At 39.8% G+C, this 26,796-nt stretch overlaps 1 protein-coding gene across 3 annotated transcripts in view; it reads left to right on the forward strand.

Annotated features, from left to right (window-relative positions):
• The window catches only part of hdac7a (histone deacetylase 7a), a 62,964-nt gene that overhangs the window by 15,462 nt on the left and 20,706 nt on the right, over positions 1-26,796 (forward strand). The window contains exons 1-5 of one of the 3 annotated variants that reach the window (XM_073469912.1): positions 2,270-2,428; positions 3,459-3,527; positions 25,603-25,793; positions 25,970-26,060; positions 26,675-26,795. In XM_073469912.1, coding sequence (XP_073326013.1) covers positions 25,647-25,793; positions 25,970-26,060; positions 26,675-26,795 — 359 coding nt within the window. In that variant the 5' untranslated portion in view covers positions 2,270-2,428; positions 3,459-3,527; positions 25,603-25,646. Of the gene's footprint in view, positions 1-2,269; positions 2,429-3,458; positions 3,528-16,884; positions 16,903-25,602; positions 25,794-25,969; positions 26,061-26,674; position 26,796 lie in introns of those variants that run through there. The other 2 variants (XM_073469911.1, XM_073469913.1) reach the window with 2 other exon arrangements.

Here is a 26,796-nt window from a genome sequence, read left to right on the forward strand (position 1 = left end):
TATATCGGAGGAATAGCCACTCCGAGCAGCGAGAAACTATGCTTAGCTCTGGCTTTCCACATCAACAGCATAATAAAGCTTTTTCCCCCGTTACTTGACATGTTCTTCTACCAGTCCTCCTCTACAGTATTTAAAACTGATCTACTGACCAAATAGCGCAGAAATAGTCCATATTTTATTGTGGAGTTCAGTCACTAACAATATTAAGTACAGGAATGTGTTTTGCTTCACAACAGACATATTACATAATCTCCTACATGGTATGAGAAACTTAAGTCACAGTTTTAATCTCATGGATTACAACTCTATTGTGGCTCGGTTCAGGGCTTACAGTGAATGAAATGTACAGTAGCGAGTAACAATAAATGACATTGTGATTAGGCCCACGGAAACTATTCCAAACATTTCCTCATGAGAGGCCTTTCAACAGGCTTTGTTCTACTGCTGTTGAGGATGTGAAAACAATGTTGAGGAGTGTGTATTATGATGTAACTTAGTGTGGTTGTTAGTGACATGTTGTACAAGTTGATCTTATCTAGTGGAAGCATGCAAGTTTTGAAATTGTTAAAAAGAATATTGCAGTGGTGTTGAATGTACTAAAAGAATTTTAAAGGAGACATTTTCTGCTTTTTCCTCGTTTTTCCTTTGCTTCTGCTTCTTCTTGTGCATGTAAAAGGTCTTGAAAGTTAAAAAGCCCAAAGTCTGCGCCAACTGGAGCTCCTCTCTCCCACAGAAAACACTGCTCCTGAAGTGCCTGAAACACCTCTTCATTAGTCCCGCCTTTGATTCAGTGACTTCTTGACATCACACCATGTCACAATCTTACACATTTGTGTAATTCATGCCTATATTCAGAGTAGAGGTGAAGCTAAATGGAAGTTGAAAACACGACAGAGCCGACCAGACTAACGGTAAGCAGTGCTGGCTCAGGCATGTGTGAGCTGACCAATCAGAGCAGACTGGGTATTTGGGAGTGGGGTCTTAAAGAGACAGGAGTGAGCAAAACGTCTCAGACAGAGGGGGAATACAGAAAACTGACATAGTTTTTGAGCAAAAAGTATGTAAACCTATTCTAGTAACCCAAAGTCAAATTATGAGCCTGAAAAATTTGCATTATGTCTCCTTTAAAATTGTCCAAACATCAAATACAATTTTAAAGCTCCCCAAATTTAACTTGTGTTATCAGTCAACAGGGTGTGTTAAAAGCATCCATTTTGCAGTTCACTTGTGGATTTTGTTTAGTGAAAGCCTTTAATTGTTCTGTAACTTATCTGTATATTTTATGTATTTGGGGCATTGTTTGAGATAGCTGCTGTGATAGGCACCGAAATGTGCTCACGGGCAGGAAATCGAATTTAAAAAGGAAACCAAATTAGGTTCAGACGAGGACTTTTGTTTCCTGAGAATGCGGTTTTGTGCAGAAACTTTTATCACATTCTCGTGGACCCCAACCAAAATAATATTTTTAAAATGGTTTCATCCGCTAGTCATTAGCTCAGTTGGTACATGACTGAAATCTGAGGTTTCCTTGTCCTGACCTGCATTACAGACAGAAACCCAGATAAGGGGGAGAAAGATCTGAAGACATTTCAGACTATTCAGTGCTCATACTTGCTGTATGTTATGTCCTGTAGAAGCTCAGGAACTATTACAATGGACAAATAGTTGCAGTTTATTACAAAGCAGACCATTGCAAGTGAGTACTGTGTGTGTGTGTGTGTGTGTGTAACATGTTGGTCTGTTGCTGCTGTTTCACCCTGACTGACAGAATAAACATACTGACTGAAACACCGAGTAGACTATTTGTAATTATTTGAAACATTTACTCATGAAAACGTTAAAATATAAAATATCAGCAGAGAACATCAGAAGCTCATCACACTACAGCAGCCCTGGTTTGGAGGTTTTTGACAGCAGATGGAGCCACAGTGTTACGGCCTATTATTTTAATTGACACAAGTCCTCACACTGGGGAACAAAGTTAGGACTGTTGACCAAGTTATAAGGAGCCGGGCGCGGATTGGCTGCAGTGTGCACCCAATGGGAGTCAGTTAGTGCGGGAAAACAATAGTCCTGAAGGTCCGCGTGAAGGCAAAGCTATTTTTGGTGGGACCCGCCTCGCTGGCTATTTCTGTCAGCAGGAGAGCAGAGCGGAGCTGAGCTGAGCGGAGCGGAGCGGAGGGGAGGGGGCAGGACTGTAGGGGCAGGACTTTTTCTTTTCTGCAACTTGCCTCCGATAAGACTCTCTTCTTTCCCTCCTCCTCCTCTGTACCGTGCAGCGCTGACAACACCGGCGGCGCTCACCATCACCTCCCGTCGGCTCCTCGCTCTGCTGGATGCCCGAGGATTTGTTTAGCTGGATTATCTTCACACGTTTGGACCGTCTCGAGAGGCTTTTTTAAGGTGTTAACCGGTTGTGTCTGACAAGGTAGGAAGCGCTGCTGGTGACAGGGCCTGACGTGGGAACAGCTGGGGAGTTGGTGCAATGTGCCGGACCTGTGAAATGTGCGGGTGTATATGTCGGAGATATGGCTGGTTAGCTACCTGCGCAGGTGTTTTACTAGCTGCTTTAATTGCTCACCAGCGCTTTAAAGTGAAGTGCGTCAGAAAATAACAACTGTTAACTTTAGAAAACTCCACATAGAGTTACTTTAACTTTCTTGTAGTGATAGAAACGTGTCTGCAACTATCTTAAAGTCATTTTTTAGTTGTTATTTAGCATAGACACGCTATTACTGGAAGGATATTAGCCTTTAAACAGCCTATAGCCGGTAGATAAAAGTGTGACGAAGTAGGATAAAGTCACTGTAATGATACAGAACTGAAAATCTTTTCCTTTCTGTTTGTCTTTTTTAGGCCAAAAAAAGACAATGTCTAGTTGAAGCTGTTTGAGGTCACAAACATGTAATTTTCTTATCAGACATTTCTCAGATATTCATCACGTTTACTTTTGGCCCTTGTGTTTGTTTTTTGCTGCTGAGCAGATGTTGACCAGCATCATAATTTAACAGCAACAGGTCTCTCTCTCTCTCTCTCTCTCTCTCTCTCTCTCTTCATTTCTGCAGCTGCCATACACACTCTCTGATCTTTCTGATCCAGATCTGGGTCAAATATTAGACATAACAGGTGGAGCTTACATCACAGAGCAGCTCAGATTGTGCCCAGCCGCACCCATCAGGTGGCCAACTCTGCTAATACAGACCTTTAAGGAGCATTAAGTCATGTATGACTTCTATCTTCCTCTGTTGGCTGCCAGCAGGAATTACAACAACTCCTCTGGGGCAGTTTATGGTGTGCTGCAGTTGACATTTTACCCAATAAAAAAGGAGAATTTCAGACGAGCAACAACATTTTGATGTTGTTTGGAGCTCATGAGCTGCCACCAGTCAGTATAACTTTGTCCACATTGTGTACATGAGCTGCATTTTGCTCATTTATTTTCCTGTTTGTCTCCACAGATGGAATCAGCACCTCTGGTAACATCATAAAGACAGAGAGAAAGGACGACATATTTTTCACAGTGGCAGGTACAACTTTTAACCTCTCTAGAAACTTCACTAAATACCAGCTGTAACTTGAAAAGCAGTTATGTTGTGAGTATGTAATACTTCACTTAAACCTGTTAAAGCTGCGCCACATCCGTCAGCGATGAAACATTCATGTGGAAAAATGCTGCCAGTCTGCTCAGGACTACATTTTGTCATCTTTACAGCTTTTTTTTTACGGCATACACACACATTACACGGCTTGGGTGACAGCAGTTTTTCCAGCGCAGAATGATCTAAGCTGTTTGGTTCTCAGAAAAAAGTGCAGTAAAGTACAACACAGGTGTTGGCCTAGTTTGAAACACATACTCGGTTCGCTGTGTTTTACATGTGTGGGTTTGCTGCAGGTCACGTAGAAGTGTAGTTTGTCATGTGTCACAAAGTCCTACAAAGATGTGTGAATGTTAACTTTAACTTACAATAATCAAGCTGTGAATAATATGTTTATAAAACCTTAATCCAGTCCTGAGTTCTAATAAGTCTTTCAGGGAATGTAAAAATCTGTCAACGGTGACATTAAACAGATGTAAAAAAAAAAAGAAGACATTTGCTGCGTCCAGCTTCTTAAATATAAGGATTTTCTGCTCTTCTTTGTCGTGTGATAGTCAATGAAGAGTCTTTGGGTTTTGGTATGTTGGATGAAATTGTGATGAGCATTTTTCACAATGTTTTGACACGTCATGGACTGAAGATTAATCGATTAATCTTAAAAATAAAATAATTGGCAAGTTAATTGGTAATGAAAGTTATGGTTACTTGCAGCCCTAATCACCAATTATGCAAATATTTTACTTACAAATTTAAGTTGCAGCTATTTTTCTTTTGTTACATAATTGCTGCATTTTCATTGTGAATGTGGTCATGGTTAGACAGTGAAAATCTCCCCTTTGACTGCTCGTGTGATACAGGATGTGAACCTGTCTTTAACCCTTATGTGCTTATTTCTCTGCTTTGAGAAAAATCGATGACTACAATGAGTTACCTTTCCTCATGATAACCATAAGTTTCCATCATGACAGCAGTAACAACTCTTTATGGTAAAACTTATCTCCGTTCTCATGATGTAAGGAACTTTAAAAAGTTCGCAGCACCTCAGCTTGGTCAGTGCTGACTCACATGGGAAACACTCAAAGCTTTCTTCCTCAACCCGAGATCAAAATGTATTTGATCCGCTGCTCCACCCATCAGAAACGAGTCACCCGGCTGTGTCTTTGTGTCCTGCCTTTTGGTTTAGATTAGCGTTCTCTGCTGTGAAGCATGCCTGTGTGATCACACTGTGTAGGATTACAATGCATGACTCTCTGAATGGAAGCTGGCTCTCGCTGTGCCAGGCTCCGCTGACTGTATGCTAACCAAGGACTCGCTATGTGCCCTGTGTGTGTGTGTGTGTGTGTGTGTGTTTGTGTGTGTGTGCCTGCGGAAAAACCCAGTGAGGTCATGGCAATGGCTGTAGGGTTTGGTTACATGTGTGTTGTCCATGCAGGGCAACTGACACTGGCTTTCTTGCCTTTGTCTTCCTCTCTAATCTCCATCTCCTCACTCTTTCTCTCTCTCTCACAGACACGCACATATACATACATATAAATAACCCCACATTAAACCATTTTCACTGCTGAGTGCCCTGATGCCAGGCGTCTCTGAAGTTGGAGGCTGGTTAGCAGGCTAAGGTGGTAGCAGACTGTGCCAGATGTGTATAACACGTGAAACCACCATTTTAAAAGCCTCTAGAGCTGAAACAGCCCTTTAAACTACACATGACTGCTATAATAGACCTGCAGGCCAACAGGATTACTTCCCATTTATACTGTAGTAAGTTCTTTTGTTGTAACCTTACCATGCATTTTTTACACACACAGAAAATAAATCAACAGATAAAAACACTGTCTACCTGAAGATGACTTAATCTTCTTTATCTCCTATTGCAGTTACATGAAGAGGGCGCAGTTATACACTAGTTATGAAGCTTTTTATAGTACCATGAAAACTCTAATCTCCAAGACCTTCAACACCGTAGTCACATTCCTGTCCTTCCTCCTGCAGCAAATACAAATCATACATATATGGACAGAGAAATATTGTGTGGAGTAAATTCCTTGGTCAATAAAATGGTTCTTATCAAGAAGGAATTAATTCTGTGGTCACACGCACGCTTGTTATCTTTGTATTCCATCCACATTCTGTGTCACAGTTTTAACAAGTCACAAGATGGAATTTTCAAATCTTGTTTTCCTCATAACAAGTGAAGAGAGTCAGAAAATAGCTTTTGTTTTCAGTGTTTTTATTTGAATCAGCAGTTGTTACATTGAAACAAGCCAATTCTATAATTTCCACAAAAAATAAATGAAAATAATTTGATATAATACTGTTCTTAGAACAAATTCACTGTACAGGCAGATTTTCTTCTGGACTTCAGGACTTGCTTTTTCATGCATGGACACATTCAGCAGGCCCACACTCTCTCTCTACTTCTTTCTGTTTTTCCTCTCTAAATGTTTCTTTCATTCTGGCCTCTCCGGTTCACTAAACTGAGTAGGGAGACACTTCAGGGACAGATAACAACAGGCATTATTGTAATAGCTGCAGTGGAGATCACATATCCTCTTCCTGGTCCTTGTTTTCCAAATACTCTGGTCAGCTGATCTGGGCGCATTGCTTCCTTTTATCAGTGGTTTCTGCTGAGCTGATGGAGGAAGAATAAGTTACAGTAGATACAGTGGAAATGGTGGAAGTGAAGAAAACATTTATTTAGGGCTGCAACTAATTATTAATTGTATTCTAAAATAATCTGTTGAGTTTATACTCAATTCATTGATTAATCATTAGGTCCATAAAAAATAATAAGATAGTAACAAAAAAAACAAAACATCGCTTTTCCCAAAGCCCAATTTTCATGTCCAACCAGCAGTCCAAAACTCAAAAGATATTCAGTTTATTATCATAAGACAACCATCAAATATTCACAATTAAAAGGGTAAACCAGTAAATTTTTGGCTGTTTTTGTTTTGTAAAACAACATTAACAGAAATAAATAAACAATTGATTAACAATCAGTTATTAAAATGGTTGCTCGATAATTAATCAATTAACTTTACAATAAACATGTAGCGAAATTATTTTTAAAAAATGATTGCCATGTTATTGTCCTTTTTTTTAGGTTAATATACAAGTAAATGCTTTCATATATTATACATTTATAGAAAAAATGTCTGATGACAAAAAAAAATTGTAACAGCATCAATGCAGAATGTGTGAACAAGCTCCTGTTGAATAAACTCCTGTGGTTTAATGCACTTATTTTTGTCACTAGTCTTCCTCACTTCTATGTACGTCTGAGTAACCTGAGCTCACTTTAACATTTAATCAACAGGTTTAGAGTTCATTGCCTACAGAGGTAATATATCACTAAACAACATACCGGAATGGTAACACTGCTGCAGCTACTACACTATTTATCCAACACTAAATTGTTCTCCATCTTGAAATCTCCAGTGTGTGTAGCGTTTTTGTTCCAAAACAGTACGAAGTCATTAAATCTCAGCAGCTCCTGCCCAAAAACTGATGGACTTACTAACAACTATATTAACCTCTACAGATATATTGTGGTCATTTTGAACTCTGGGGTCCCTTAAAGCCACTCTGCAGTGCAGACACAGTAGTCGTAGTAGTAACGATAGTAATAGTAGACAGCAAAGAAGGAGGCGGCTATTTTTGACCTGCTGAACAAATGGCTCGATTGTCCTGCCTTTAGGAACGTGAAATCACTTGATATGTCAGGGGTAATGTTATATAATACCCTCCAAGGGGCCCCATAATGCTGTGTGTGTGTGTGTGTGTGTGTGTGTAGTTTTCTCCCTTTCATGTCTGTTAATTGTGTGAGTCTGTGCATTTTTCTGTTTCTCTGTATAAACCTGAACATATTTGGTGTAAATGGGACAGAGAGGCTGTGTCTGAGTGTATGTGGTGTGGCCTGAGGTAACATTGTCCTTAATGTTTTATTAGTGTGTCAAATCAATTCATGTTGTATTAACCTTTGAGCTAAAGGCTCCTTGCTGTGGTCAGCTGGGTAATTGGTCTCTTATTGGCCTCCAGCCGCAGCCTGTATCTCCCTCAGGACGTCTCTCTCTGTCTCTCTCTGTCTCTCTCTCTCTCTCTCTCGCTCATATACACAAGCACATACACGTAAACACACTTAATCCTATTGAAATTTACTAAAGTCGATGGAATTATTTTTGTAAGGATTTACTCCTGTGGCATTTGGACGGAATTAAAACCTTTTTAACCTCAGTCACACCCACCGCTCCAGACCAGAAGCCTTGGATCTACAAAAGCATTTTTGAGCCTCAGTGATTTGTGTTTTACCATTTGCTTCTATCACAAAGCTTTTTTAAGGCACTCTGACCAAACCTTACTCATTTAGTGAGTTCCAGGTTCCTTTATGAAAATATTATATGTTTAACAAACATCTGTCAAATTAAAAATCCTGCTTATCATTTAATTAAACTTTGAAGTTGTGTTTCATATGTAGCTCTGTCAGGAATGCTCATCATCTTGCGCATAGAGGATGTGACAGTCTGATATGTGATATCTGATAAAAGGCCAACACCGGCCACATACATCAGTCTAGCCCTCATCACAAGTTTCCCGAACCAGACTCTGCTCTGTACTTCGATATTGTCCGACCTAAAGTGCAGCACAGAGTAATGGACGGCTCACATTCACTCCAGATCACCGAGGTGGCTGACACTGACCTCAGATCGGATAGCCTGTTGTTATAGCGCACATGTAATAGGATCTCCTCTCATCTGGATGGACCCCTGACTTTACATCTGACTGAGAGTGTTTGTGTGCATGTGTTTGTGTGTGTAATGAATGGTCTCCAATGGTATTTACAGATTCAGGCTAATTTCAACAACTCAATGAAGCAGAGGAAGACTGAGACACAATGCATGTTTACTTAATGTGCGTCTGTGTTTGAGTCTGTCTGTGGGTGTGTGTATTGGAGATGCCCTTTTAAGATGTGCGTATAGTTGGTGCAGAAAACAGGAGAATACTGAAGAGAGCAAAAGTGAGAACAGTTGGGGAGTAGATGTTGCGCAGTCAATTGACAATTGGCAAATCACAGATGTGCCCTGAGGAATCGGTCCAATATCACAAGGGGGAAGTGCACTAGATGCACACTGATATGCATACAGTGATTTATAACAGGCTGTCTTTGTAAACACACTGCCCTCTATAGATTGACAAGTGTGAGGGTTTTTTTTATGTTTCCCTATTGGTGATGAAAAAAATATATTAACTCCTGTCATGACACAGCCAAAGTTTACAACTGGCATATGTCTAACTAATGTCTGCCAATATTCAAACCAGTCACACTGAATGATTTGTTGTGTTTGTGGTCTGAGAGACTTGATAAACCAGGTCAGGTAGTTGTGTAGTGGGTTAGTGTTATTTCTGCTGCTAACTGCCAATTCTCACTGGAAACAGAGGGAAGTAGAGTAGAGTGAAGGGCAAATAGCAATTATTGTCATTTAGTGTGTTGTGTTATACATACATACATTTCTATAAAAATTAATGTAGTAATAAATGGCCATCACATTTTCGTGAACTGACATATTCAAACTGCTTGTTTTGTTCAGCCAGCATTCAAAACCTCAAAAAAAACCCATCATAGACAAAGACAAGAAAACCAGCAAATATTCACATTTGAGAAACTAGATAATTTTAGGCATTTTCTTTTCTTTTCTTTAGGCAAAAAAGATAAATCTTTTATCAAATACTCATCACATACTTTTCAACATTATTTGACTAATTGTTAGATGTTCACCAACTTGTAGCTGGAAGAAAGGTGGAAAGTGTATTTTACAGTTCATGTGTAACAAAAAATAATTGTTAGTTTTCTAGAAACTCGTCCCATTTCTAAACACTGAAACTATCCTGTCATGGCATTTTATTTCTGCTCCATGGTCCTGCACATTTTCAAGTGTTGTTAAACCCGTTTGCATGTTTCAGTATCAACGTATCGTCTGTTGGTTTGTCTATAATTTTGTTTATGTATAGATTTTTTTGTCTGTGTGTATGTGTGTTTGTGTGTGTATGTGTATGTGTGTGTGTTTTCATCCCTAACCAGAGTGCAGAGCATGTGCAGGAATGTTAATGTCTCCTTCCTTTGTTGTCCGTGCAGACAGCCGAGTGTGACTGTGCATATTCATGAAGCTGCCTTCCTGGAACATGTTAACTTTTACCAAGAAAGAACGCCGATAAAAAAATAAGATGTAGAAATGGAGAGGAAGAAAAGAGCAGATAGAAAGATTCACAGTAGATATGTATGAAATATAGTGTATATATAAATAGAGATAGGGGAATGGAAAGACAGAATGGTAACAGAAAAGCAAAAACAAGAGTCAGAGGCAGATGTCAGAGTCCTGTCAGCAAATCTTGTTTCACACGCTTCAGTTCATTAATGTTTTGCAACCAAAGTTGTTTTTCTATGTTAGTTACTCTGGCAGTCAGCCACCTCGAAGTGTTGATTATAAAAAATCTCAATGTATAACTGGTCAGGCAGCCCAGCAATTCATCTTGGAGTCTGTTTTAAAACAGCTGAAAAATTTGTCATTGAACTTTCTCACTAATGTTTTCCCAAATGGGAAGACTCATACAAGACTCAGACCGCCCAGTATTTCTAGATGGGTAAACAGAAGATGGTTGTTGAACTGAAATTGAATTGGGAACCTGTCTTGAATACTCCCTTCTTTAAAAAGGCGTAAAACCTAATCAAATGAACAACTTTCTAACACGAGTTTTAGTCTAACTTTGCCAAATCGTCTCGTGCCTGCAGGGCTGAATCAGACTTCAGCAGGATAAGCAGATATCTACTTGTTCTTATCATCAGAAAAGCCTTTGCTGCAGATTGTAGTACTTTTGTAGCTACCAATCTCCCCACCACTACCACACGCTATCAGTATATCAGTCACCACTGTTTTCATGACTCACTGTTTTCACCACTGATAACCAACAAGATATTTCAGATCATACAATACTTTCCCTTGCCGTATTGCAAAATATTTATGAGAAGAGATTTAAGAACAGACACTTGAGAAAGAGTTGAGTGGCAGTAGCATTTGTTTGCCTCATCTAGCATTATGTTCATATGTAAGAAATGTGAGTGTGTTGTGAGTTGTGATGATCAAGGTGGACTGGTATCTGTGACTGCATGTGATGTGTGTGTGTGTGTGTGTTATAAAAGATAAAGGGGGAGATCCCTTTAAGTGAGCTGCAGTGTTGAGTGGCTTTATCTGTGTTGGGAAATGTGGAGAATGTGTTTGATGTTTGGGAGAGCAGGAGTGTGTGTGTGTGTGTGTGTGTGAGAGAGAGAGAGAGAGTGTGTGTGTCTGTCAAAGAGAGAGGGAGCTTGGACAGAAGTATAGAAATATTGCGATATAATAATACGAGTTAATTTGTCATCTTACATGTTTGAAGATACACTCAAACCGTGAAGTTCTTTTTAACTTCTTACGGCCCTTGTAGCTAAAACTGCAGTGCTTATAAACTAAATGGGTTTGTCTGAGTGAATTAATCAAAAGCAGGTGTATTTGTAATCTTGCGTATACAAGTCATGTTTTTATTTAACCAGGAGTATAGTCTCTTTAAGGTTAAAAACCTCTTTTACGAGAGAGTCATGGCCAAGACGGGCAACAGCACAACTAGCAGTTGCAGACATGGTAGACAGTATTCAGTGTGTGTGGGCATTGTGAAGATGCATGCATGTAGTTAACGTCATTGTAGTCCAGCACAGACATAAAAGTGGTGGCAACAAGTCTCCTTTTGGCCTCGAAGGAAGGTGAAGGTGTATTTGCTGGAGGAGGAGGGGTTCCCTCATGTTGCACTGGGAGCTGCTCAGTATGACCAGTGCTGCTGTTGACAGTCGAGCAGCTGTATAGCGGCAGCTGGAGGAAACGTTGCTTTGCCAAAGAGCATTTCCACAGTTCTTGTTCCTGTCAGTTGTTCCATAAGACACACATTCCTGATGGGTTGAACATTCAGAAACATTAGTGGATGCAAAGCACACTGAAGTGTCCACGGGCAAAGCAGTGAATGCCTTTCAGCCTGATACTGATCTGTTACTGATCCTGAATTTTGACCTCCCCATGGGGGACAGCACCAAAAAAAACCAAAAAACCCCCAGAAAAAACAGAATTCACCCACAGAGTGCAATTAAGATGTTTGCATTGATCAGAAGCTGATTCCAAGTATGACTGCATGAAAAGTTTAGTGCTTTAATGAAAGATTTTGTATTTACTTTTTTTTTTTTTTAACTCAACAGTGAGGCAATTATGCAACATAAAGAAACACTTCCTCCTCACCTTTGTTATGATTCAGAGATGCAAAGCAATAGATCACCTATCTGTGAGACACAATACTTTTGTCCACCCAGTCATGGTGGCTGTCACTACTCATGCTACCTACTTCTGTTTGAACAAACAAGAAACAAAATGTTTTCTCACTTTTCGCTGTGCCAGAGGATTATTCCAACAAGGACATACACAGGTGTTTTGAACAGAAAAGTAGAATCATTCTTGAACTGGAAAGGCTGAATTTCATCTGAGTACAGTCAGATTTGTAACTGAAAGTTGATCAAAGCTTCTTGTGTGTTGTGTTCAGCAGCACACATCAGTTTTGATAAAGACAGGAAACAGAGATGAGAATGTCAATAAAGTCTTGAGTGGGACTCTTAGCTTTGCTTCTATTGTCTGCAGCAGAAAGAGGATTCACTGTCATTTGTCAAACTAGACAGCACACCTGGTGTCTCCGACAGAAACAGGTTTGTGTGTGTGTGTGTGTGTGTGTGTGTGTGTGTGTGGGTGGCTGTAATGAATGAATTGTTATAAAGTTTCCAGCTTCAGGCAAATTGCAGCACTGAGACAAGCGAAAGATGACAGGGACACATGGAATGTTTATGTAGTGTGTGTGTGTGTGTGTGTCTGGGTGTGTGTGTGTGTGTGTGTGCGTGTGTCTGTGTGTGTGTCTGCATGTGTGTGTGTGTGTGTTATGTAAATGTATCTATTATTGGCATGCAGAACTGGTGGAATCCTAAAGCACCTGTTTAGTAGAGCCGGATGTAATTGCTTAGATTCCTCTTTGACGAGCTCACACGACAGCCATAAATCTCTTTGCAAAGAAAAAAAGCAGCAGGTATGATGAAAACAACATTGTTGTGATCGACTGTGTGTCAAACATGACTTTTGTCCAGATTTTTACCTTGATCCTAAACTACAAACCTTTTAAATACGGTACTCAGTCCAACCAGGTAAATACCATTGTAGATTAGCCTCTACACTCATTGTGGCCTTAGTAGACCAGGATGCATTGCAGAACATGGTGAAACTCAGATCCCACTGGATTTAGCCTCTGAGGACAACGGCAGTGTTTCAGGGCTTCTGCTGTAGCCAGTGGATATATGGATAACAGATATCCAGGCCAAGACTTCCTCTTCTGTGCGCTGGCCATTGTTTACAGCTTGATTAGCAACATGAGACACAAGACTGGAGTTGAGGTTGAGAGATGACTCTGAGTATATCTGCACATGAATGCAAATAAATATATTTTTTTCAAAACTAATGAAAAGCTTAATTGTCATCAGACGATAGCCAGTAGGTTCTGAGTTTGCATTTGGGCCAATGTTCCGCCTCTCTTGCTCTCCACCTGGACTGTTATCCTGCATGCAAACAAACCCTGCTCAAGTGTGATTGGTCAATACTTCTTGGACTACAAACAGAGACCACAATTCTTTTGATACCAAAATCTTGCCCCTTGCCTACAGATAGTACATTCACATGAAGATGTTTTTTTATAGAGAATAGAATATTGTGATCATCATACCTGCTAAACATGCTATCGACAGCAAAAACTGCTTGCGTGGCTGCAGACTATTGTTCTTTAATGGTAGCTGTTACTTCAACTTTCTTCAGAATCTCTTAAAAACGAGAATAGAAATGCTGATGTTTCATGTTTATTATAATTAATCATCTATGTGTTGTACTAAACAGAAATGATGTAAACACATTATCATCACACATTATTCGGTTTTGCCTGAATGCATCAGGTATTCTGAGAAATATAAGTAACCAGCAATCAAAGTATAGAGCAGTGTGAGTGAAGAAGACTTTATGAATAAAGTCCTTATATATTGAACATGATAGATGTGTCTGAGGAGCATGGACTTTTCTGTGATTGATGAGAACATAAAATCATCCCTCCTTTTAAAGGAGGCTCACATGAATTCTTGAGCCAGAGATCTACCAGAGACACGTGGATGATTTAGGTCTCTCTGGTGTCCTCACTTAACCCTCCATAGATGTTAGCAACAGCAAAATGTTCTCACTTAAGAGGGTTGTCCTCGTCCTGTTCCCCTGTAATGTGCACACCGACCGATACACACACACACACACACACACACACACACACACACGCACACACACAGCAGAGGGTAGTTCTTAAACGTGTCGACAGCCACACACACTAGCATTTACACTTGAACACTCAAGTATGCACCAACAGAGCAACACCATAAATATAGAAATAGTTTGGCGACAGTTGTAGGCAGGCGGGCCTACTCATACACACACAAACACACACACACACACGCACACACACAGAAACCACAGTCTGGCCAGCTGCTATTGGAAGACGAGAGGGTTTGAATGGGAGTGACAGCTGTGGATTCCTTAGGATGAAGGAGGGAAAAAGAGAGATAGGAGATAGAAGGAGTAAGTGAGAGAGGGAGTTGAGTTGGAGAAGGAATGAGTGTGTGTCAGTGAGAGCAAGAGGTGGAGACAGAGCTAGAGCCAGAATGGCAAAAAAAGAGACGGAGAAGAGGAGGAATGAAAAGAGGTGAAGCCCCATAGGAATATTTTGATTTCTTTTCTCCTCAAACAGATTTAGATATTTTAGCGTGACTTTTTTTCACATAATAAGCAGATTGAAATAAACGTATAGAACCTGAAACGTGAACTTTCAGTGGGTACAGATAATATAATTATACCTTTTCATTAGTTCACTGACAGTATTTATCTACATTTGTCTGCATTTCCTTTAACCAAATTACTTGAACATCTTAAATTGTGCATAAAATGAACAAATATCTGATTTAATAATGAGTGAAGACTATGGCCAAACCATGGTACATGGTGCTTCAGTACTGAGGGGGAAGCAGCATTGAGGTCTGATGGGAGAGAGACGGAGAGCTCCCGGAGTAAAGAGCATGTGATCCTAACTGTCAGTACCAGACTATTCATAGAGATCCTGTGTTGCACAAGACTGATTTAGCAACTCTGAAGATTTTTTTCAGTGAATACACGCTCACCTCCTGCACCTTTTTACTTTATTTGAGCAATAATCACTTCAATACTGATAAATTTATGTTTCCCTACACTAATATTAATTGTAAGTGAGTCAAACTTTATCAATAAAAGTGTTGTGTAAAACTATAGATGTCTTGTTCATGTCTGGGAAAATGCTTTGGTTCACAGGAAGTTTTATTGTTCCAGAAGAACAGATCATTGTTTTGAACAAATCGAGGAAAAACTTGGTATTATCATGAGCTGCAACACCCACCATGGTTAAACAAAGAAAACAAACATCACCACCAAATGTCATCAAACAGAACATCCTGGGAGAAAGATGTCACATTGCTGCAACCGGTTAGATCGACAGGTGATCTCTGCAGAAATACAACACCACTACACTTCCCAAAGTAAAGCATAAAGTAGCCTTGCTAAAGCAGTCAGCTAAAATGACCTATGCTGGGATATACCGTAGTAGAAATAGAAAAAAAAGCCTCCTACAGCCTGGCTGGGTGCAGTCATGTCCTGGGGTTTCCTGGTTGCTTGTCAACCTCATGGAAGTCACTGCATCCAGTCAACAAGTAGTTCTAGTTGTTGATAGACTCTGGTCTTTGTCTGGCTAAAACTAATTTGATATAACTTGTCAATTAATGAGCTTTAAAGGTTCAGGTAGGAAAATCGTTTCAACAGAGCCAGGCTACCTGTTACTACCCGTTTCCAGTCACTGGAAGAAAGCAGTTAGGTGTATTTCCCAAAATTTAATTCAATAGTATGTGAAAAAAGAAATTGAATTACTTTATCATGTATCACAGCCATGTTCTTGACTTCGCTAGGTTACAAGGTAATTTATTCACAAATGGGTTCCTCCAAGATTATCAATGTTATACTTAGGTATTCTTGGATCTAACTTCCTAAAGAGATGGATGAAATACATTTTAACTGGATTGTCAATAGTTTACTTAGTAGTTTTCCATGCTCCTGTAATGGGTGTGTTTCTGAGCGATTGTGTGTTCAGTACATTACTGTGTTGCCTTCAGGGCCACTGTTAGTCATTAATCTGAGTCGTTAATGGATGTCAAAGCCCTCAGCTTTACACTAAAGCCATACATTGAGAGGAACGGGGAACAGTGATTTGGGTGTGTGTGTGTGTGTGTGTGTGTGTGTGTGTGTAAAAGGGCTGGAGGGCTTCAGAGAAGCCATGGTTGTTTTGGTTTGATCATGTGTTCCAGTGGGACATTTAACTGCTGTAGGGCTCAAGGGCACTACGGCTGCAGCGTCACAACAACAGCAGGGGGAGGGGAGGGGAGGAAATGGGAGTCTAAACTCAGCTCTTAAACAGGAAGCCACCCTGCTTCTCTCATTGTTGTGTTTTTATAGACTCAACTTCCTGCCGGCCTGACCACCCCCGTTACCACGGTTACAATCCCTGTTGTTTATGGGATGGATTGTAAAGATCCTGCAGTGTCAAGAGCTGACGGTCATCCCTGGACAAAGTGCGACAATTAGAACATATGTAGTTTAAGAGCTGAAGTGTTCTTGTTGTGCAACAGGATACTTGTCTAAAAATGGTCTCTAATATATAATAATAATATCTAGCCTGCACATTTATAGTTTCAGCCTGATTTTGACTACATTGTCTCATAATTTGCTTTCAGTCTGTCCTATATTTAACTCCTGGCAACTTTAAAATAAGTTAAAAACTCCTTAACAAGCCTTTTCTGTCTGGACTCTACATAAATGCCCGTTTATTCTCAGGTAAGGTGCTTCTACTGTGTGAATGAAATGATGAAATCAACAGTTTGGTGTCGGACAGCGTCAACAAATAGAGGCACAGATAGAGAGAGGGGAGGGAGGAGAAGAAAGAGACGGAGTTAAAGAAAAGAGGATGTGGCCGACAGTAAAAGATGACTGGAGGGGAGTGGAGCTCTCTGTCTAATTATAGATCCTGCTGTGAGCTGGCTGAGGCAGAAGTGCTACTGGGGTTTTCACATAGCCGGATATTTACAAGACAAACACGGGTATGTGACTTTGACTTTATTTATCATTAACTCTGCGTGTGTGCCTGTACGTGTGCAGTTTGTGGTTTATATCTTGGGAATCTGAGCTGAAACCTGTTGTGTCAAAGTCATTGGATCTTACTGCGCACTGGAAGCCTGCGGTGGTGTGTGTTAGTGAATGTGACAAACTGTGATGGTCGTGACCGGAGTTGCGAGAGAGATAGAGAGGGAGATCTTGTGTTAATTAATTCTCCTCTGTCTGTCTCACCCGTTCTCTGATACTGCTACTACACTTGTTTTAACAGCAGCAACACCATGCAAGAGATGTTTTGTGTGTGTGTGTGAGAGCATACTAACCTAACAGACAGCAGTCTTGGATGTTTATGGAAACTCAGTGAGGACTTAGGAAACTGGACCCTTGCTGCATTATACATCAACCTTCCTACGTTACTGACACACACACACACACACACACACAGTCTTTTCTGTCTCTTTCTGTTCTCTCATGCCCGCACACACACACACACACACACACACACACACACACACACACACACACACACACATGTCATGTCATGTCATGTCATGTGTATGTCCATACACATGACATACAAATCCATGCTTACATCTTACATCAACACTCTTATCCTTGTTCTCACACATGTGATTTCCATACAGACGGTGACTTTAAATGTATCTTTTAAGGTGAATAAGACCATCTGCTGTGGGATCGGCTGCGGGAGGCCACTGACATCGGCCTGTCTGTTATTGCACTGTAACTTTGTCTGTTTTGAGATGGCTGCTATTTTGGGTTTGTTTAGTGTCCCACATGTTTGTTCCTATGGGAAAGCTGCTGTACATATAAGATGCCCATGTTTAACTAGAAAAATGTTTTTAGAATGGTACCACCATTTTAGAGTTGTTTTTTTTTTTAAATGAACAAATTGAAATCATTGACAATTATGTTTTTTAGCATTGACATAAATTGCAAATTTATTTAAGGTATTCGAATAGAGGAAGGTTAAAAATGCAATTTCAGCACAAAGTTCAGTGTTTGAGTTTCTAAATCAGGAAGTGAGGAATAGTAAAATCTTGGCAATATACAACTTTACAGTTTGGCATGAGTTATTTCCATACATTTTGATTGGTAGCCCATTGGCTCTAGACTTTCAGTCCGTCTTAAATTTAAATTTTGTTCCGGTAGGGAAATAATTAGTGCTGTGATGATTAGGCCAACAATCTTGATAACTGATTTTGTCAGTGAACATTTGCTGGTTTGCTGGTTGAATATTCTTGGGTGGCAGTGGTCAGACAGAACAAGCACTTTAATGAGACCTTGCTCTTGGGAAATTGTGATATACATTTCAAACTTTTGACATTTTGTAAACTAAATGATCAACGAAAAACACAATCAACTAATGAATCACACAGTAATTGTAAGTTGCAGCCCAAGTAAAAATGATGAAAGACAGGAAACCAGATTTAGTTTTAAGTACGAATATAAAACCACAATATCAGCACTCTGGTTTGCTTAATGTTTTTGGTTAACTTGTTTTCTAGAACTCTTTTCCTCTGCATGTTAAAAAGTGACTCTGAGAGCTGACCATTTCAAATCCATCCTGCTGCAGTGTGTTAATTTTGTTTTGCAAATTATCTCCTCTTGCTTAAGAAAAGCCAGACTTGAACCTGTGGCTTTGACCCTGCGTTTGTTTGCTTTAGATGAAATGGGAACTGTTTTCTTTGGCAGACAGCTGGAAAGACATGCTGTAAACTTGGATCAGTAATCCTCTGGAACGACTACTCCTGGGTGTGCACATGAACACACACACACACACACACCCACACACACGCTTATGCTTGCAAAGTGTTCCAAATATGTGCAATCATTTCTGAATTGACAGGACCAGGAAACAAATCACATGGGCATGTTTTTATTGCAGGGGCATAAAGTTAAACATAAGACAGAAGTGTTGGGTTGGTGCTGCAACTTACACCCTGCAAACAAGCTTTTAACAGATACGCACACACACGTAGACATAATAACGCGGATGCATGCCTCTCCAAGCTTGACGAGACGCGGATGAAGGGAGTGATAGAGATGGAGTCAAGAGGAGAATGCTTGACTTTCTCAGCTATGTCAGACTGTCCTGTCAGTCCCGCTGGTATGACCTAATGTTTCTTACTCCATATTCCCTCCTTCATCCCTCCTGATTTTCTTTCAGCTTCTTTTTTTTCCCACCTGTCCTCTCTGTTTTCCTCTTTCTCAAACATCTAACAACCCTGCGTATGTGTTTCCCCTTCCTTAAAGGGCTTTATTTACATCAAAGTCTTTTTTTGTGCAAGCAGCCTCACAGATATGCCAAGGTAATGACATCTTTATCAACTGAAATTAGTTGTTGCTTTTAAAAGCCATAGTGTGATTTAGACACACTCATGCACACAGTACAGTCAACACAGAAGCAGGCGTTGCAGCTATATTTGGACATGTGACAAGACGCAAAGAGGTGGTGTCTTCTCAGTTGGTTGTTGACTAGTGGCACTACTGACTGTCAGCTCCCCTCAAGTGTGCAGAGAGTGACTAAACTGCAGCATGAGCAAACCATACTTAAAGATTTCTGGTTTTCTGTTTTTATTGTCTATTATCATACTTTTGTTAAATCATATTTCACTCTGTCAAAATCTGTCCTCTCCAAGAGGAGGGAGTGAGGGAGCGATGAAAATAGGAAGAGAGAGAGAGAGAGAGAGAGAGAGACCTTTGTATATCCTTGTCCTACCTGTCAAACCAGTCCTGACTAAGCAAGTTCAGAATAAAGGAATAGAAAGGGGAGGAATCAGTAGGAAGGGATTACCTAATTTGCCAGGCCGTGGGATAGACTGTCAGTCACATGCATGTACATTCACACAGTATTTAACTGTGTCTGTACGGAGTACACGTGCCTTATCTACCTAATGTTAAAGATAAATGAGCACATTCCCAATGGTCTCTATAACCAGACAGGCCGTATCATACTGTGTCGTTGGTGATTTCCATAATGACACACTGACATTTCCACATGTACGTGTACAATAAACGTATCAGTTTAGTTTTTCTGAGCATTGTTTCCAGAGGAGCTGACTGTACAGAACACAATTGTACCTGTGTGTCATTAAATCCAACTGAAAAAATATTTTGGTGTCAGATACTTTTGTAATACTTAAAACTGGTTTATTTGGCAACACCTTTGGCCTGTAGTGGCTGCTGGTAACAATGATCGCGTTTTAATAACACCAGTCCGTCCAAAATATACAGCCTGAGCGGCTACTCCTTCTGGAATACAATAGAAGAAGAGAAACTGGTACAGTCTTTCCTTTAAACTGTGGGCTGACATGTAGGCATCTCTTGGTTTTAGTAAAGAATAATATAGCGACCATGACGTCCAACACTGTAATCCTGAACTCTCTTCTGAATTTTGCGTCCGGTCTTGTACATGCACACATCCTGTCATGTTGATCAGCTGTTCATTGATACGACTCTGTCATTAACATATCTTTTGAGCCTGGCTTTTATTTAAGGTGGCCCGTCATGTTTTATCATGGTTTTTAATACCTTTTTTTATCCATTGTCTTTATTTATTTTAATATATTTTATTAACTTTTATGTAGCACAGCACTTTTTTTTGCTTTATTGTTCTAATTCTTAAAGATAGATAGATAAACTTTATTGTCTGTCACGAGTGACAGAAATTCTTCTTTGACAGGCTCATATAAAAGAACATTAAAGACAAACATTAGAAACAAAAGTGAAAAACAACATTTAGTGCAATCATGCTAAAAAAAAGGAGGAGGGAAGAAGTGTGAAGAAGTGTTGATGCAATATGTAAGGCTAGGCCACCTGTTGAAATCATATTTAAAACTTAAAAATGGTGGCAGTATGTCAAAGTAACTGCTAACTGCTGCCAACCGTAGCTGCCATTATAGTTAGCTCAGTTAGCTATGCAGCTTGCAATCTGGACAATTCCTGCGGCATCCTGATCCACACAAACCTAAAAATCTATTGCAACTTGAAGACACAGTTGATGACAATCCAAAATCAATGCTTGTGTCAGTTTTTAAGTGGAAGTTTGTGATATATTTCGATAGTGATCCATAATTGTTTGAAGTGCAGTGAAGCCCTGCTCCTTCTCAACTGAAGCAGTGCTGTGAATTCTTCTCACTTTGAGTTTAATTATTTGAGTTTCCTGACAGGTGAAGACTTTCTCAAGGCAAGCATATAATATTACCTTGTGCTCTCACATGGACCTGCTTAAATGTATGTGCCAACATGTGTGTTCATGCTTTGTGTATTATTCTAGCGCATACCTTCCTAACTCTACTTGCACAGAAAAAATGTGCTATTTTGATTAAATCGACACAGAATCAAAACGTCAGGGTCAAATTTGTTATCTTTTTCTGAGTATGATACGCAGATGTAATGAACTGTAACATAATATCATTCTTTAAGAGAACTAAAAACAACCTCATATTACATGGAGAGAAAGATTGTGGAGGGTTTAAATGTGGTTGCAGAGGTCCAGAGACTAAACCACTACATGGTTCCTAGACTTAAAGTCATGTTGGCTACATGGGAACGCTGTTATTATCTGTTATTTTACAATAACTGAAGACATCATGTATCCACTCACTGGGCAGCAGGGGGGCTAAGTGATCAGAGAGATTATTCCTGTTTCATGTATTGCTTAAGTTTCACTACACACCAAGTAAATGCAACAAAGCTGTGATGTACTTTGAAGAAGTTGGTTTTAAAAAATGCAGTAGCTTTATAATTAATATGTAACATTTCCCCATCAAAATGTCTAAAAATGACTACACATTTATTATATATTCTGTTGTGTACTTCTAGTATATAATCCTAAACTTTTCCAACAATGTTCAAACCCAGAGAAACCGTAATTTTATTTAAGGGAACGGTGCATGTCATGTGGTTGCTTGTCGTTATAACTTACTGGGAAAGATCAGGTGATACGTCAGAGACATTTCTGCCTGAGTCACATCAGGGCACGAGGACAACAACTCCCATGATCCAACACAGCATTATCAAACTACATCTTTTATTTTTTTTTGCATTGTTTTGATTGAGAGAACCCAGCATAAGAAATGACATACAGTGTATTAACTAATAAAGCATACTCAAATATCACTATGATAAACCTCAGTACTCTCAACCATGATGATGACTGTTGTACACAGCTGATAAATGAGGGCTTCAAACATCCTTTGTAATAGATTTATATTCACTACAGCATGGAAGTTTTCCTTCACGACCTTATCTTTTCTGGTTTTGAGTCAATAACCAACACTCCCACTCCTTTTTGCATGCTTTACATACTTGGTAACAAACAGTATAACACACTCTTTAAAGGTGTGAGCTGTGAGCTGAACAGGACAGTGTCTCTAATGAAAACGTCTCTGGGTATACAGACAGAAAGTTAGAGAATTAAAAGTTCATAAAAGCATTTTACATTGTTATCCAGTGAAAATCATCCGGTCCTTATTATTAAGTGATTTCCATTGTTTGCTGATTCCATGTCTGTAATTTCTTTAGCAACACAAGTGAGTTTTGCAACATTTTGCAATGCTGAGGATGTTTTCAACTAATATTTGCAAAGTCATAATAGAACAGTGAAGAAGCGGTCAATTTGCACTTGCTCTCAGCAAACCATAAATTAACTCCAAAGAATCGAATCAAGACGAAAAAATTTTGTGTGTGTGTGTGTGTGTCATTGTAGAACAAAAAAGCCCTGTGTAGGTAAATGCTGGACCATGTGTGTTTTGCTATTTATAACCCATGGGAGGCAGAGAAGGAGAGAGATACTGGTGTTCCCGACTTTGTGTGTGTGTGTGTGTACTGTAGCAGCCTTTGTTTCCTTGTATAAGCATGTTCTCCTCTCCTTTTCCTCAGAATAATAGCCTTGTTATTCCTTGCTGTCATTACAGAGAATATGTGTGCATAGCTGAGTGTGTGCGTGTGTGTGTTTGCCAAGGGATTTCTGTTATTCCAGCCATGGTCGGCATTCAGACTGTGTCTCTGTATTCGTACGTCCTAATATGGAGGAGTACTGACACTGCAAAGTCAAACACACACATTTCTATATCACATGAACCCAATCCGTAATGCTAATGAGACCACAGTAACTCAAGCTCACTGTGTGTGTGTGTGTGTGTGTGTGTGTGTGTGTGTGTGTGTGTGTGTGTGTGTGTGTGTGTGTGTATGTGCGTGTCAGCTTGTAGAACCAAAACCAGTGACATATCTGACTTTTGTTTCTATTCTATTCTCTTCTATTCACTCATTCCCCTTCAGTTCCAGCGCAGCTGTTGGCATCAGGCCAAACCTCTGTATGAGTGACATTTACTTCACACATTGCAGCCTGACATCTGAGCACCAGGCACAGCAGTACGGAGATGATGTCACACAAGTTATTTCAAGGCTTGCTTTATGTGTGTGTGTCTGTGTGTGTGCGAGTTTTAAAGTTTTGGTTTGAGTGTCAAGGCAGGTTTGTGCAATAGGTGTTTGCTCAAGCCTGTCTTGTGTGTGCAGCTGTGTATGAGTTTGCCACACACAAATGTGTGTGTGTTGTGAATGTTTTTATGAAGGGTTATGTTTGGGGGTTTATTTAATGTATGAATCAGTGTGTATACGTCTGCGAGTATGTGTGTGTGTGTCTGTGTGTGTCACTTGCTACAGTATTATCCACATGTGTGTCCATGTTACTATTTAGTAGGACACATTTGAATGTCTGTATGTGTTTATATATGTGTTTCTGTGTTAGGGTGTGAGTCAGTGTGCATTTTGTGCATGTGCATCAACAAGTGAGTGTGTGTGTGTGTGTGTGTACGTGTCTCAAAGACAGAAACCACCCCCAGCCTTTTCCCAAGCTGTTCCCTTCCTGGATCCTGTTTTTACCGCCGGATGAGGCAATCTTTCCCATTGACTCAGCCATGCAATGCAAATAACCTCAACAGCATGCAAAGAGCATGGAAATTCATATGTGTGTGTGTGTGTGTGTGTGTGAGTGTGAGTGTGAGTGTGTGTGTGTGTGTGTGTGAGAGAGAGAGAGAGAGAGAGAGAGAGAGAGAGAGAGACACACGCAGATGGAGAGAGCGAGCTTTAGTGTGAGTTGATGTGACACACACAGAAAACAAAAAGACTTGTCACTGTGTGTGTGTGTGTGTTTTACAAGTTTAGATATTAGCTAAGAAAGACACATACAGTCGATTAATATGCACTAAGAGTTGTATAATTTATACCTAGTGTGTGTGTGTGTGTGTATTTATTTGACCTACTTTTATTTTTTTCTGTCTTTGTAGAAAGAAAAAACCTTTGTCTTCTCCTGAATGAGCAGTGGCTTTTATAGCCAGTGTCATTGTCAGTTTTTAATTGTTTCCGCTGGAACAGTTTTTGGTTCAGTATGTTGTATGGAACACTGGAGAGCCTATGTATCATCATTTTTACCCAACCAAACTTTAGTAGATGAGATACGATACTTCTGCTCACACATGCTCTTCACCCACACATTATACCACTTACTGAACTGCATTAGTCAGCTGTAATAGACAAGTCTAGTGCCATACTGTGAGGTCTGATGTCGTGAGGGCTTAAGATGTAACACACAACATACATTTTGTAGGCTTACATGAAAAAAGGTGTCTATTTAAAATGATACATTTCTGCTTTCTTTTTAGCAGAGCACTGGAATTTTTTATGACTAATAAATCAGTTGACTTGTATGACTTGTCAGCAAACATTATATCTTCTCATCATTCTGTCTGAAAGCCCAGTGACACGGAGGTTTTCTGTTCACTATCTTTAATCATTTCAATAAGACTGAATTATTTGTTAACCTTTACCAACTACGGCTCCCATGAGGCTTGAACCATGTGTCTAGGACTTATGGGATATGTCATTCCTGAATGCTGACAAAGTAAAATGACATGCTTAAATTTTGCAGTACATTCAGTACAGTAGTAGATCTTAAAATATGGACAGAAACCCCACTATCATATGTTCGCTGTAAAAATAAAGTTAAAGAAAATAAAACAATTAAACAACCTTTCTTATGAGAAAATACATTTGCTGTCAGGGGCTAGTTGAGGTGGCACAGTAGAAACTGTTACATGGCTAATATTTGTGCCTGAAAGATTATGTTTTTATAGTAATAGTTTAAAATTGTTTTAGTGTAAATGTAATTTATTTTCTAGGTTACAGTAGTTGTTACTAGCCAAAAAAGCTAAACTTAGCTTCAATTGAAGGTTATTATAATTTGGATTTAAGAATAGTAAAGTAAAGTTTACTGTGTCACAGTGTCTTCAGTTGTAAAATAAGTCTACCATATCTGACAGTTCACTTTATCTGACATTGAATGTTTCTGAATGGATCTACAGCAATAATGCAACAGTATTTTCAGTTACCTTTGTTTGTCTGGCCTGCTTATATATAGTCAGCTCTGCCAGAAGTTTTTGCTGTGAATTTTGCAACTGCAAAGTATCTGTTATGCCTGTAGACCATAATTCTGGTTACATGTTTTCTCCAAACACTGGTTCATTTTGCCTCTGTTTACATGTGCTCATTGTTTTTCAGGTAGGGTTTCCCCTCAGAGTATTGTGTAAATCAACTGCTCTTAGTAGGGATGAAGTAAATTGACGCCTCTCTCCTCTCCCTCCCCTCTCACCCTTCTCTTTTCCCAGATTCCTCTGTGGCAGTTCCGGTGTCGTGCGCGGCCTTGTTTCCCATGGACCTCAGGGTGGGAGAGCGGGGCATGCGCCCTGGTTCAGACACGGCACTCCTCACCCCGCTGCACCCGCCATTACTCCTCTCCCCGTTCTCCCCTCAACCTCGCACCTCCTTCTCCCAACAGCAGCTGCACCAGCACATCCGGGTAAAGGATATAAAACATATACAAAGACTGATCATGTGCTAGATTAAATACATTAGGGCTTGTCTAAATAAAGACTTAGACCAGCTTATTAAAAACGTTATTGTGCATTATATTCTCTTACATGTGTTCATTTTTAATGTTGCTAAAATATGAATGTGTGTTTGTTGGGGTTTTAGTTTAATATGGAGCAGAGGAGGCGAGAACAGGAGCACCACGAGAAACAACAGGAGCTGCAGCAGCTAAAACACAAAGACAAGAGTCAACAGAGTGAGTACATTCACACTCACATAGTAACCTTCAGCTACACTAACATGTTACTACAAGTTTCACTTTGTGATATTTTTCTCACTAAGCTTTATAAAAAACTATTTCCACATCTCAAAAATAATTACATGCTAATCATGGCCAGAGGAAAGTCCCTGTAAGAGATCTTTATTGAAGAGTGTCAATCCACTTTGAAATGAAAGAGCTAAATATAACCTGACAAGTGGAGCTACAACAGTAGAGTTAAATATAGCTCTGGGTCCGGGCACATAAAGTCACTGGGTCAATATTGACTTGATCACTCCTAGCACCTTCTGTCACCTGTGTGTGTGCACACATTTTACACACACGCACACAGACACAGACAGCAGCAAACATAGTTTCAGACAACCAATGTCCTGCATCACACTCAAGTGAACCGACTATGTCACAGTATTGTTCCTGATGTCTTTGTCATATATTTTACTATTAATCACTGATTATGTCCTGCAAGAACATGCTACAGGGGTTGGTTTTGCACATTGTGCTTTGGCTTTCCTTGCTCCTCCTTTTCTGATGAAGCAGTTTGTGAGTCATTGTAATGTTGTTTATAGTTTTTTTGTGTTATTGATTGACAGGCGCGGTAGCCAGTTCCCTGGTAAAACAGAAACTCCAGGAGGTGATTCTCAAGAAGCAGAAACAGGCAGCGCTGGAAAGAACAAACTCCAACACTCTGACTGCACCTCCTGTAGCATACAGG

The sequence above is a fragment of the Pagrus major genome, chromosome 7 (assembly GCF_040436345.1).
Source record: "Pagrus major chromosome 7, Pma_NU_1.0".
Lineage (NCBI taxonomy): Eukaryota > Metazoa > Chordata > Actinopteri > Spariformes > Sparidae > Pagrus > Pagrus major.